The sequence below is a fragment of the Anoplopoma fimbria genome, chromosome 7, assembly GCF_027596085.1.
Source record: "Anoplopoma fimbria isolate UVic2021 breed Golden Eagle Sablefish chromosome 7, Afim_UVic_2022, whole genome shotgun sequence".
NCBI classification, from domain to species: domain Eukaryota; kingdom Metazoa; phylum Chordata; class Actinopteri; order Perciformes; family Anoplopomatidae; genus Anoplopoma; species Anoplopoma fimbria.
In genome coordinates this window covers 9420228-9433142 of record NC_072455.1, presented here as the reverse complement: position 1 = coordinate 9433142, position 12915 = coordinate 9420228, and the positions used below count along the sequence as shown (strand labels likewise).

The 12915-nt window shown below is 42.5% G+C and overlaps 1 protein-coding gene across 1 annotated transcript in view; it reads left to right on the top strand.

Moving 5' to 3' along the window:
• Positions 1 to 388: 388 nt before the first annotated feature.
• The window catches only part of arid3c (AT rich interactive domain 3C (BRIGHT-like)), a 73506-nt gene continuing 60979 nt past the window's right edge, over positions 389 to 12915 (top strand). The window contains exons 1-2 of the mRNA XM_054601685.1: positions 389 to 530; positions 857 to 1498. Of these exons, the coding sequence (XP_054457660.1) occupies positions 408 to 530; positions 857 to 1498 (765 nt within the window). The 5' untranslated portion in view covers positions 389 to 407. The remainder of the gene's footprint in view (positions 531 to 856; positions 1499 to 12915) is intronic.

Genomic DNA, 12915 nt, shown 5'->3' with positions numbered 1-12915 from the left:
ATTATGATATACATATGTAGCTGTAATGTTATGCCATTAAGAAGTTTCTATTTTTTTATTTATTTTTACATAACTATAAGTTAGGTCTCGTCCACTTCAACCAAAGCAGCGTGTATATGAAGACAGTCCCGCGGTCCGGTCGTCGTTTACTGTCGGACGTTGAGCGTCTCCCCCGCCGGCTCTCTCACTGTATTCCTCCGTATTGACGTGTTGTTAGCAGATGGAGCAGGAGGGGTGGGGGTGTGGGTGTCGGGGGCTGATCTCTGCCTCCAGAGGTCATTCTCACTACAGTTGCCACTTGTTGCCAAAGCGGCGCGGGGCTCCACCATACAACACCCGAAAAAACCCCCATTTCAAGTCATTTTAATTCCGCCAGCTATCGGAAGACCTACATGTCTGGATGTTGAATGCGGAACGTTACCAGGACTGAAGGAAGACTCGCGTGTGATCCGGTTGACAGATACTTTCGGCGCATCTTGACGGAGAGAAGCATGGTTGATAACGCGAGTATAGCTACTAAATCTGCTTTGGTAAGCCTCCAGTGGATGTTTTATTATTATTTATTTACTTTACAGTGAGGGTTGTTCTCTTTCTTAAACACTTTTAACATTTTTCTCACAATGTCGCAAACTTAGAAACTTCGTATTTGGACAGTTTAACCGGGTTTTAGGCATTTCGCGCAAGTTTCTCACGCTAGCTTCTTGGCTATATTTGAAATATTTAACACTATTTATTTAGCGCTAAAAGTCAGACGCCGAGTGTGTGTGTAATGAGGCTAATTGGTAAAGCGTGTGTTTAATCTCATAACGTGCCGGTGATAACCACTACCCAACCATCCTCTCGCTCCCCTTCGCAGCAAGGTTCGTTCTCGTCCGCCGGCAGCCTTCTCCCCCTCCAGGCTCCCTCCGCCTCCTCCCACAGCCCGTTCCCCGGCGCACAGTCCCAGCAGCAGCAGCAGCAGCCAGCCAGCGGCGGCATGAAGCTCGAAGCCGTCATGGAGAACCTGCAGCGGCAACAGGCGGCGCGGCTGGCCCTGGAGGAGAAGCTCCGGCAGGCGGAGACGGAGAAGGACCTCCGCTCCATGGTGGAGTCCCAGATACACCAACAGGCGCTGGCTTTCCGCCACTACCAGGCGGCGATGCGCGGCGCCCTAGCCGCCGGAGTCGCCAACTCGTCCGAGGTCCGCAGAGCCGACGAGGACGGGAGCTCCCCCGGACCGGGCGGCGGCGACGACAGGGAGCGGTACGAGGAGGCGGACGACATGGAGGAGCAGGAGATGGTGGACGAAGAAGACGAGGAGGAGGGCGAAGACGACGTTGGGTTGAACCACTACCAGGACCGGCAGCTCCACGGAGCCTGTCTGCCTCCGAAGGGCACCCCGGTGCATCTCCTGGCCAGGGTCCCGGCGGCCTTCACCCCGGCCCGCCGCGCAGACTCCCCCTCGGCGCACCCTCAGCCCCAGCACCACGACTGGACCTACGAGGAGCAGTTCAAACAGGTAAGACAGCACTTTTTGTCCACCGGGAGTTGACGTCCCATAAAAACAAAAGCTCTTTATTTGAAACTTTTTTGTTGTTGTTGTGTTGTTGCCATATTCACATTTTGACATTGCCTACATTGGTGACAACATCACCTGATATATAGCGGAATTGTGGGATACTTTCTGTCCACGAAGACTCTGTCCCTGTGCCTTTCCTGTCAGTGGACACACATTTATTTGCATAAATGAGGAGTTTTTTTAAGATGCTGCAGTAAAAAGTTGAAAATGGACTGGAACTTGGGTGCAAGTTAAAATGAGGCAGTATAAACTGTAACTAATAGCTGTATTAATCAATAATAGGTCATTTAGGAAAGCTATAAGATTAATAAGAAACTTACAAACACTTTACCTTCTAAAGGATCAGCAGAGGATCTGGATCAAAGTCCATTATTAACAAGCTTTCTTTGACGGGGTTACAAATACTTGCAACTGCATTACTATGGACGAGAAAGCAAATCTATACCATATTTAAAAACACATTTCTTGATGCCTGGTTGTTAAAAATAGGCTTTGGCTTGTGCCCATCTTTTCAATATGTTAATAATGCAGTTATAAATGTAGTAAAAAGTTATTAATGAATGGATTTGCTTCTAACCCATTTCAAGAATCATCAGTTGGGATTTTTTTCTCTCACAAAAGTTGTTTCTATTAATGGTTTATATCTAGAAAGCTATAGTTAGTTATATGTTAATTAAGCCTTTATAAACCCTTAACAACGGGATCCTTATCTGCTCCATTCCTTAATGACAGCATTGTTTGATTGATGCTGTCTGTATGTTTCCAGCCTGCAAGCAGGCGGATCCATATAGTCTCTACTGTGGATGTCATCTCTTATTTATGATGGATCATTTGCAGACTCCCCCAAATGCAATGTGTACATTAGTGACTGCATTAGCGCCGCACATTAAGAAGCAACCCGATGCATGGAAATGCAATTTAAATGGGGGGGGGGGGGGGGGGGGGATGAAACCCGTAGGCTCGACACAGAGACAGAGACGCTGTCCAATTATGTGTTTTTCTCTCTGATTCGTTTATGATGGCGTTTTGGGGAATTATTGTTGTGCGTGTCAGCTCGCGTGGCGTCTTCCACCATGGGATGTGATGCAAGTGTTCCTCGCTCAAGTTAATAGATCTTATGAGCGACGGGAAAAGCTTCAGTGGATGGATTTAAAATCCATCATTTTCGGGAAAAAAAAGCCTTTACGTGTTACTCAAAACTCTTTTCAATTATGACAAAATTCTCCCGTGGCCCGTACACGCAACATCATGGCTGCACGCTTCAAAGATTCCTCAGGATGTCCATTTATCGTGTGTGTGTGTGTGTGTGTGTGTGTGTGTGTGTTTGGGGGGGGGGGGGTCATTTGTATGTAGCCATTCAGCGTAATGGTCACGGGGACAATAAAAGGATGCTTATGGCTGCTAGGCAGACAGAGTGGAGCCGGCATGCTAAGCGTGCTCAGAGCTGCAAAACAAAACCACATTTGAGGGCAGTAAATGCATCTTTGGAAAATAGGAACAAGATGTGGGCTAAATATATATAAAAAAGGGGCCTCACCGGGGCGGAGGAGTCCTTAATCTGATCTGGACCAAGTGGGACCGGCCGGTGTTTACAGTTGCTCCTAAATCATTTCTGTGGACCTCAGGGACAACAGGGGAGGGCATATATATATATATATATATATATATATATATATATATATATATATATCAATAATAATAATACGTCAGATTTATATAGAGAGCTTTTCAAAGCTCTCAAAGACACTTTACATACTGTAGAAAAAAAGATTGAATAAAAACAAGCAGAAAAACTCTTTAATTCAGATGGAAAAAATGTAAAATATAAGCTGATATCAAAATGGTGGCGACTAGGAAATAAAAGCATGTGAAGGAGGGTGGATTTAGCCGGGGTATTACATACAATATATATGTATAAATCATAACAAAAAAAACCACTTTTGAATTCCTAAATGGAATTAAAAGGTAGCCGTGACCCAAATATTTAGTGCAAAGAATGATGACAGGCAGCTGGTGGAACTCATTGTCCTTGACCCGGCAGGAGGAAACAACGCACGGTGGAATCTGAAGAGATGAGAGTGTAAAACATTGGAAAGAAATTCTTGGCGGTGACAGAAAAAAGATGCTGAGCGTACAGGATGAAAGAAAGACCCTAGGCGGAGAGAGAGTGAAGTAAAGAGAGAGAGAGATGGAGGCAGAGAGAGAGAGATGGAGGCAGAGAGAGAGGGAGGGAGGGAGGAGCGGTTGCGTGTAGTTCTGGCAGCGGCTCAGGAAACGCAGGAAACTGGATCTGGTGGCATTCCCGCCTGGCTCACACCCAAAAAAATGCTGGGATCTCCCCGTCTGGCAGCGTGTGTGTGTGTGTGTGTGTGTGTGTGTGTGTGTGTGTGTGTGTGTGTGTGTGTGTGTGTGTGTGTGTGTGTGTTTGTGGCTGGGAGTCGGCTCGGTGCCAAACTATTACGAAACAGAATTCGTGCGCCACGCCACGCCTCCTCCGTTACACACACACACACACACACACACACACACACACACACACACACACACACACACACACACACACACTGTTTTACAGTAGTGTTGGCACGGATACAAGAGCCTGCAGGCATTAGCATAAACAGACGTGATAGTAAACTGGAAGAGAATTATCTGTAGGAGGAAGAAAACCACATGAAAATGGATATGTGCATTAGCTCTGGTCTGCTGTTTAAAGGACACTACAGAACATTCTTTGAATTGCTTTTAGTGTCGTCAAAGTTCTGTTGCCGGATGTGAAGACGGATCAGAAAAGTCTGCAAAGCTTTACCGCAGAACAGATCAGCCAAAGCAGACACAGCGTTAGCAGTGGTGGATTACTTTTCAAGTCCCTGCAAGTTGATTTCCAAAGTGTAACCCGAATAGAAAAAACGCTGTGCTTCAAATAAAAGGTTCTGCGGGGATCCGTACATGTGTTCAGACGTAGAAGGTCTGGTAGAACGTGCACAAACTGCTGCCTAGTTTTTGTTTTATCATTTTTAAAAGCGTTGCATTGATCCACTGAAATATGAAAGGATCCTTAGTGGACTAGAACTGCAGTTGAAGGGACTTTTTTTCTTTAATCTGCACAATCTTTTTTTTTTATATAAAAAAATGCATACAGGACAAAACACTACAAATCCAGTAAACAATGCATACACAAGAGTGAAAACACAGATAATCCATAGATAAATTGGGTTCTACATAAACATTTACAAAATGTAAAGTCCTGATCATTGTCCCTGGTGTTTTCACTGTACACCAGCTTTTTTTATCACGACAGAGACACAAGTGGCAATTCCAGTTTCCCACACAAAGAAACCGGCTTCAAGTATTCCCTGCAGTCGAGTGTTATTCCCTTAATTATAGTGCAGTGCTCTCACTCTGTTGTTTCAAGATACAGACATTTAGCTTCCTGTAATTATGGGCTGTATGTGAGAGGTGTTGATGTCAGCATGTGGAACACTACAGGTGAATAGGTAGAATATTTAACTACTAGATATCACTATGAAACTTCATCAGTTGATTGCTTGCATTAAGACAATATTGTTGAGGATTTTTACAAATGATGCAATGTCTATTAAATATAGGCTAATTTGCATCCATTTCGTAGAACATAAATGTGAACATTGAATAAAGTCAGGTTCAATATTCTTGTTTTATTTTGTTGACATTGATATTAGACTCAAAGGTTTTTACAGAGGGCCCTTTTAGAAAAAAAATGTTGTATGAATCAGTCCTATGAATGAAAAAAACCTCCAGAATATAGATAGAAATTAAACTGTAAAGTTTGGTGTATGTAAGGGCTACTGAAGTGGAGATTTGTGGCTCAGAGTCTGAGAAAAAACTCATTTAGAGGAAACGGCCTTTAAAGATATTTTTGTAAAGTTGTATACATTTTGAAGACACTACAGATGAAAAGGGTGAAAAAAAGATTTTATAGATATCATCATGTGACCTCCCCAGTTGATTACTTACATTAAGACAATATTCTTTTGCAATACAAGTTTTATGAAATGTTGTGTTTAAATATGCAAATGATGCATCATCTAATGGTAACTTTTTGTGAACTGAAGAGAAAACTTGGAGTGTCTCATCTTAAAACAGTGAAATTCAAAGCGACTCTAAAGATTTGTTTCATTGCTCAAAAACCTTCAAGCCAAGCTGATTCTGAGGCATTCCACGTGACATTTCCCTGAGTGAATAATGTCATGTAATGAACATGTCAGTATATGGAGCCACTCCTCGCTGTGGATTGTACCTCTTCCAGCTTGTTTTTTCAACGACTATAGAAAAGCGGTGGAGGGAGGAGGAGGGAGCTCCAGCTGTACTGGTGTATGATTTCACTCCCCCCCTCTCCCCGTCACTCAAATCATCCACACAGCAGAAATATTCATCTTCACATGTCATGTAGTATACTAGTGTGTATTTATTGGCACATTTTCTCCAAAAATAGATGACCACTTGAATGTTTTTAGAATGTTCTTTCTACATAAAGATGAATCTCAGTTGTTTCAAAGAAATCAGATTTTAATACGTTTTACAGTTTAGAAATGAACTTGAACTCGGTGCTCTCTGATGTCCAAACAACGTCATGGAGACGCTTTTTCTAAACGGTCTTAAACACCTCATTTGTGTATTGGCATTTCTTGCTACGTATCAGTCTACATATATGTGATACTGATAAATCTAAGAGATAACACGATAAAACGCCAATCAAAGTCAATTAATCGGTTGAGCTCTTGTATCCATAGCACATACTGTTGGAACCAATATCCAAAACACATAAATGTTAAAAACAATGATTTGAAAGAATTTTTTGACCAAGATCTCCTAACAGCGCAGTACACGGTGCCGCCACGCAATGTGTTGGGACTTTCACCCAGGGGGCCTGTGTTTGTGTCCTGTAGGAAACCTAAAGTCAACGTTGAGTTATGGTAAATTACAATGGTGGCGGAAGAAGTTAACCAAAACCACTACTCTTTTTTTTTTCTTTTTTTTATGAACCGTGGCGGTTTACACAATACATGCCGCCACCAAATAAGGCATCATCAAGAGGTCGTGGTCATTTTGCGTATTTCTGTGATATCATGTTGCACGAATTTCCCTTGTGAGTTTTCTTTTCATGTATCCGGGCATCAATGGAGTCCCCGAGCTCGAGCAGCGATTCTAATATTTTGCATTTCACACCTCTTACCAAATAAAATAAAACATTATGTTCACTCAATCTTAGCGAGAGGACATTGACTTTGACCAACCAGCAATGTGTCGACTAAGAATCTTTGTTTCCATGAGTGAAAAGAAGATTCGCTCCTCTATCTGACGGCTCCCGGGAGCCGATTAATCCAAGCTAGCTCCGAGCAGCTGCTGGTTTTCCATTCTCTACGTCGGAAAATCAATTAACACACTCTGTGAACCTGCTTAATTTATTACAGCAAAACATCAAGTCTACATCAAGCTGATTTCAAGACTCTGCCACCGGACTTTCATATCACACAGAAAGGAATGGGAGCAAATGTATCAATGGAGAGTTCAACAAAACCCTAACCCATTTCTACAGGAGGCATTGTGTGCAGCTGTGTTGTACAGTACACAGTTCAGTAAATGTGGTAAGAGGGCTTAACCCCTGGTGTGGTTCTTTGGTTGTGAACTCCCTATTTTTCAGCCATGTATCAAAGGGCCTGTCTTGAAAAACAATCAGCCCTCCGATCTGACCCCTCCCCCCCTCCAACAACCCCTCGCACCACCCACTTTAATGTGACCATAAAACCTGATCAGGGAGAGGCTTTGAAAGACTCCTGTGTCAACATTCTGTCAGGGACGTGAAAAAAAACAACCTTGTCAGGTCTCATGAAGCTACTGTCAAAATAACACACAACTTCCAATCATCCGCCTGGCAAAGAGCTAGATTTGTTTTATATATATTGTTTTGTATCAGGCAGTAACCCCCCCAGCTTCCCGCCAGGATCTCAGGCACCACATATTCATCTAACAGCTGTAGCTGGCTTTAAAAATGTGCTCCGTCACTGGAAATGCTTTAATGGCATTCCTTACGGTTATACGGTGGTTTTCTGCCACATGGGCGGGAGGGGTTGGGGGTGGGGAAACAGAAGAAGTGATAGAGGGAAGGGAGCATCTGAAGTGGGTGTGGGTTGTCTGGGTCTCCGTAAGGGCCTGGACAAGTCTTCAGCTCCAGTGCTAGCACCAGGTTTAAGGGGAAAGGCCCCGGACTTACTCCGCGTCTATTGCCAATTTTCTTATAATTGCAACTTCGGCACAAAAACAACCGCATCAACCAAACCTAGCTCCTGATCATGTGGTGCCGTTTTGCAGAGGGGGCCCTGTGTCAGGATCTATTTTAAGCGCTTGATTATCAGAATCAGCTTTACTGGACAAATGTGTGTACACATAGAAGGGACCTGACACCGGTTCTTAGGTTGCTATCAATAATGTGCTTTAACACAGAGAAAATAAAGAAATAGATACGCAGGTTAAAGCAATATATATATGTGTATATACTATTATGTACATACGAGTAGGTGAAATATGTAAATAGCTTGGGGAATATGAACATGTCTGTATTCTTTTCTTTGTTGAGATGAAGAATCTTGCCCAAATACAAAGTTAATAATGTTTTCAAAAAGTTTGAGTTATATTTAAGTATTATATATATGAGTATTTTTGGGGCATATTTTTTACGGAGTAGAGAGAAGACAGGAAACAGTGAAGAGAAAGAGAAAACAAAGATCTGCCGACTCAAAGTTAAGTCATTAAATGGTCATGAATAGAATTTATTTTATTTTATTTGGTTTCATCATTTCCTCAGTGCTGCAGTGTTTTTGGTAAATAATTGGATATTTAAGCATCTCTTTAAGCACCCCGATCTGATAGATCTCATCTCAAGTTCAGTAAAGAAATATTATTTCCACCAGAGCTTCATTGATTTATTGATTCATTTTCAATAAAAAAATGAAACTAATTGTTTTAACGTTCAAAATGTACATTTGTTTCCATTCGCCGTTTGCATTTAAAGCCTCTTGAAACATCTTAATTCTAAGTCAATGAAACTCTTAGGAACCCTGGTATCAGTAGGACATTGATCAATTTGCTCCCCCCTCCCTCCTAATACACACTAATACACACACACACACACACACACACACACACACACACACACACACACACACACACACACACACACACACACACACACACACAACCACAACCTGGTTCCTTTGCAGAGCTTTGAGTGTGCAGAGAAAGACTTTTCATTCTGTATTCTGAAAAGTGGGCTTTGCCTCAACGCGCCATTGAGACGCACTTGTTTTCACTGCAAATGTCTCCCTTCTTTTCATTAAAACAGAGGCAGGGTTGGTTTGTTCAAACAGCCCCCCCACCCACCTTCAATGTGGGTGTTACTTTTTAATCGCAGCAGCCTGGAATTTCTGCAGCTGCTTGCAAAAGCCCCCCTCTCTGTTTACGAGACCCGACCGTTGGGCAAACATTGCCTCACCTCTGCCGTCTCTGACTGGCTTTTTCCATCCTGCCATTGTTGGGAAGGCCCTCAAGTATCGCCATGGCAACGTAGTATCTCTTGATTGAATGCGTGTGCACATCAGCTTTTAGACGCTGCTAACGTTGTGATAGTGGCAATATACCGATGCAGTGCTTTACGTCGTTAGTTATGGGGCCCCGAGAGGCCCTTAAGGGTTCAGTTATTGGGTTTGGAGCAGGAGCTACGACAGGAGACGACGTCACACAAACAAAAGGCCAAAAATATATGTGATGAAGAGGTTGTGAAGTACAACTGAGAGTGATGAAATTAGATATACATGTACATATTTAAGTAAGCGGTGATTCAATGGAATGATGATTTGATAGCAAAGCAAAAACATTTGCATCAGCTGTCACATTTGCATCAGCTGTCACTAAAAAAGCAGATCTACTCAATGATTATAACTCACTCTTGGGAGGGACATTTAAAATTGACTTGATACATTTAAGCCTTTTGGATCAAAAACAACTTTACCCACATTAAAGCAATGCAGTAGAACTCATATTACCTGTTAATCTTGAGCCGATACAGGTGATGTCGTATAAAGTCAGCGTAGAGAGGAGGTTGCAGTGGATGGGTTTGTGTAAAAACAACAGGAGACTTTCACCCAGGAGGCCGTTGTTCGTGTCCCGTTTGAGCCAGAAGTCAACATTGACTTATTTCAACACAAACATTTATATATCTGTCAAGCAACTTCTGCACTTAAGTAAGGCCACTTTCGTACTTAACCCAAACGTTGACTTATTTGTCACGTAACTTTCATGCTTTAGTACGCCAATGCCTTAGTTATTTTACCACAAACCCAATCGTTTCCTTAACCTAACCAAGTAGTTTTGTTGCCTAAACAGCGCAGCGGCTTGCACAGGTGCACTGATTGCTCGTGTTGCAAACTTTTTTGTAAGATGTCATACGAACGAGGGGGTACAGCTCTGAGGTAGAGCATTTTGCCTGCAGATCAACTGGTCTCCAGTCCAGCTCTGGGTGCCCTCTGTGAAAGCATACAGCATGTTGGCTGCACGGTGGCTTGCACTATTGCCTCACAGGGGCCGGGTTCGCCTCCCGGGCTGGACGGACCTTCTGTGTAGAGTTTCATGTTCTCCCCGTGTCAGCGTGGGTTCTCTCCGGGTTCTCCGGCTTCCTCCCACAGTCCAAAGACATGCAGGTTAAATGATGACTCTAAACTGCCCCTAGGTGTGGATGTGAGCGTGAATGGTTGTCGGTCTCTATGTGTCGGCCCTGTGATAGTCTGGTGACCTGTGAACCCGGCCTTCTCCCATTGTCAGCTTAGATCGGCTCCAGCCCCCCCGCGGTCCTGAACAGGATAATCTGCATTTAACATTAATGTATTTGTTGTTGCCAAAGTTGTGCTAATAGCCCTGACCACATAATCCCAGAGAAACTAAACAAGGGAACTAAAAGTCACTCAATCCTGTTCAGCCCATCTGAAGAACAATTAAGACCAAACAACAACATTATGAAAAGTACCACCCACAGAGCGGGGATCTTTTTGGGGCCAGGCACTAAATTTAGACCCTGGTTCCTTTCGTCAAGGTTACTGTTTTCCCAAAATGGCTCCTGTGTCTCTGGAAAAGGTTCCTACTTAGTGCAGTCTTCACTAATCATTCTAAACCACATACTAATGTAATTTGGATGTCACGAAAATGAATGAATGTTAGAGTTTTATTTAATACATATTTGAATTTAGGTACTTATTATTAGCTGTTTTTAGCTTCTCCACAGTGAGAATTTTCTTCTATAATTGACTTTTGTTACGCTGGTATTAACCGATACATTTTCTTTTTAAAATAATTTTTGTAATTAATAATTCCTAGAAAACCCTAAGACACGATTAATTGTTCTAAAACACTGCAGTTAAATGAACCCTGGAAACTTTCAGGTAAAAAGTTATATCATATTAATGATTTGTTTTTAAATAAGCAGGTTAGTACGGCTGTGAAACACATTAATAGGCATGAAAACTTTTTTTTCTTAATTTTGTTATTTACGTTTCTGTGTTATTTTATCCCCTAAAGACTGGATGTAAGAGCCGCCACAACGTGCACACAGATCAGTCCCCCGCCTGCAGTGGCCACAGATAACAAACCCAGGGCAGAGAATTCACTGATTCTTCAATATACGCGACCTTCAGCCTCATCTGCATTCTCTATAATGGCCCGTTCAGCATTTTTTCCTGACCCAATGTATGTAATCAAAAGCCGTGTAGTCGATGGCTGTAGATTTGCATGTGCCACCAGGGCGGCCGCTCTGCTGCTAACGAGATTGAGTAATCATTGATAGTCAAACGCCAAGCTAGCAGATTAGATTGCCCCGCATAAAAGTCTGTGTTTGTGTGTCAAGGTCTCCGCGGTGCACCGAGGCCGCTGATTGATTCTTGTATGATGAGCCCCTTTGAGGCGTTCACTTCTGTCCTGTCAGTGCGTCCAAAATAAGCTAATTTTCGCTGAATGCTCCCTCGAATAGCTTCAACGTTTCATATATATGATGTGTGCTTGATCTGACGCTTTAAGCTACTTAGGGAGCGTTTGTCAGGTCACCTAAAAACATTCCCATGCAACATTGTTAATGACGTTTGGAGAGAAACATATTATTTCCTAGATTACTTTTTACCTTACTTATCCATGTTGTTTTACTAACCCTATCCAAGTTAGTTTTTTGGCATTTTTGTTTTGTTTCAAATTCACGCCGTTTACCACTTATTTAAAACTGGGACCCTAATCAAAGCCTAATTAAGAATGCAGTTTAATTAAGTTCCTCTCAATGTTACACAGTTTCAACAACTTACTGGAGGATAGAAATACCCATGTATACAGCTCAAGGTGGGTGAAAAACAGGTTTACATATATCGCCAATATATATATATATCTGTAAATTGCTAGTAGGAATATTGCAATGAAATGTATAAATGTGTATATATATATATATATATATATATATATATATATGTGTGTGCAGTATGTATACATGTCTATATAGAGATTTCTATTTGACAGTGATGGATGATTAGTACATGTGAGTAAATATATCATGTATCATGTGTATTTACTTGTATTACCATGTTTCTGGGGTTTACTGTCCAGACTGTTAGTTAAATGAATATTGTGCTCAAAATTGCTATTTGAAGCCATTATGGATTTAACAACAGCTATAAACTACAGTTCCCATCAAGTTGTACTTGCGTGGCTGTGTGTGTACGTCATTAGAACTTTTTTATCTTTTTGTGTCAAACTTTCTACATCACATCGGTGTGGTTTTGAATGAGTTTTCATTTCTAGCTTACATCGGGTCAAAGGAACCCCCGTCCCGGGTCTGGGTGGCTCCCCCAGCCCAAAACCACAATAGTTAGAAGTGTTTGCCAGTCACCCTCGAACCTCCCCTCTCTTACTCTGCCTCTCTTATTATTGTCTCCGGGCTGTTCTCGCATCCTTGGCAACCGGAGCAGAATAGCGCGGAGAGTATTTAAAGAGCGAATGCTGGTTAATGAATATCCGTGTTTAGTACCCGGATGGACGGAAGATGCCGGAGGTGATTTGAACCCCGTTTGAAGCATTGAAACACGAACCGGTGCAGCGTGTATTTTGGAGATGGGGGGAGCTGACGTAAATGCAAAAACGGCAACTAGCTGACGGACACAGAAAGAGATACACACACCCGCTCCATCTGTTGTACCCCCCTGTCATAGATTAATGTGTTTGTGCAGGTGTGTGTGTGAGTGAATGCTCGCCCATAATGCATGCTATTACATTCCTATTGAAGCCTGAGGGGCCCC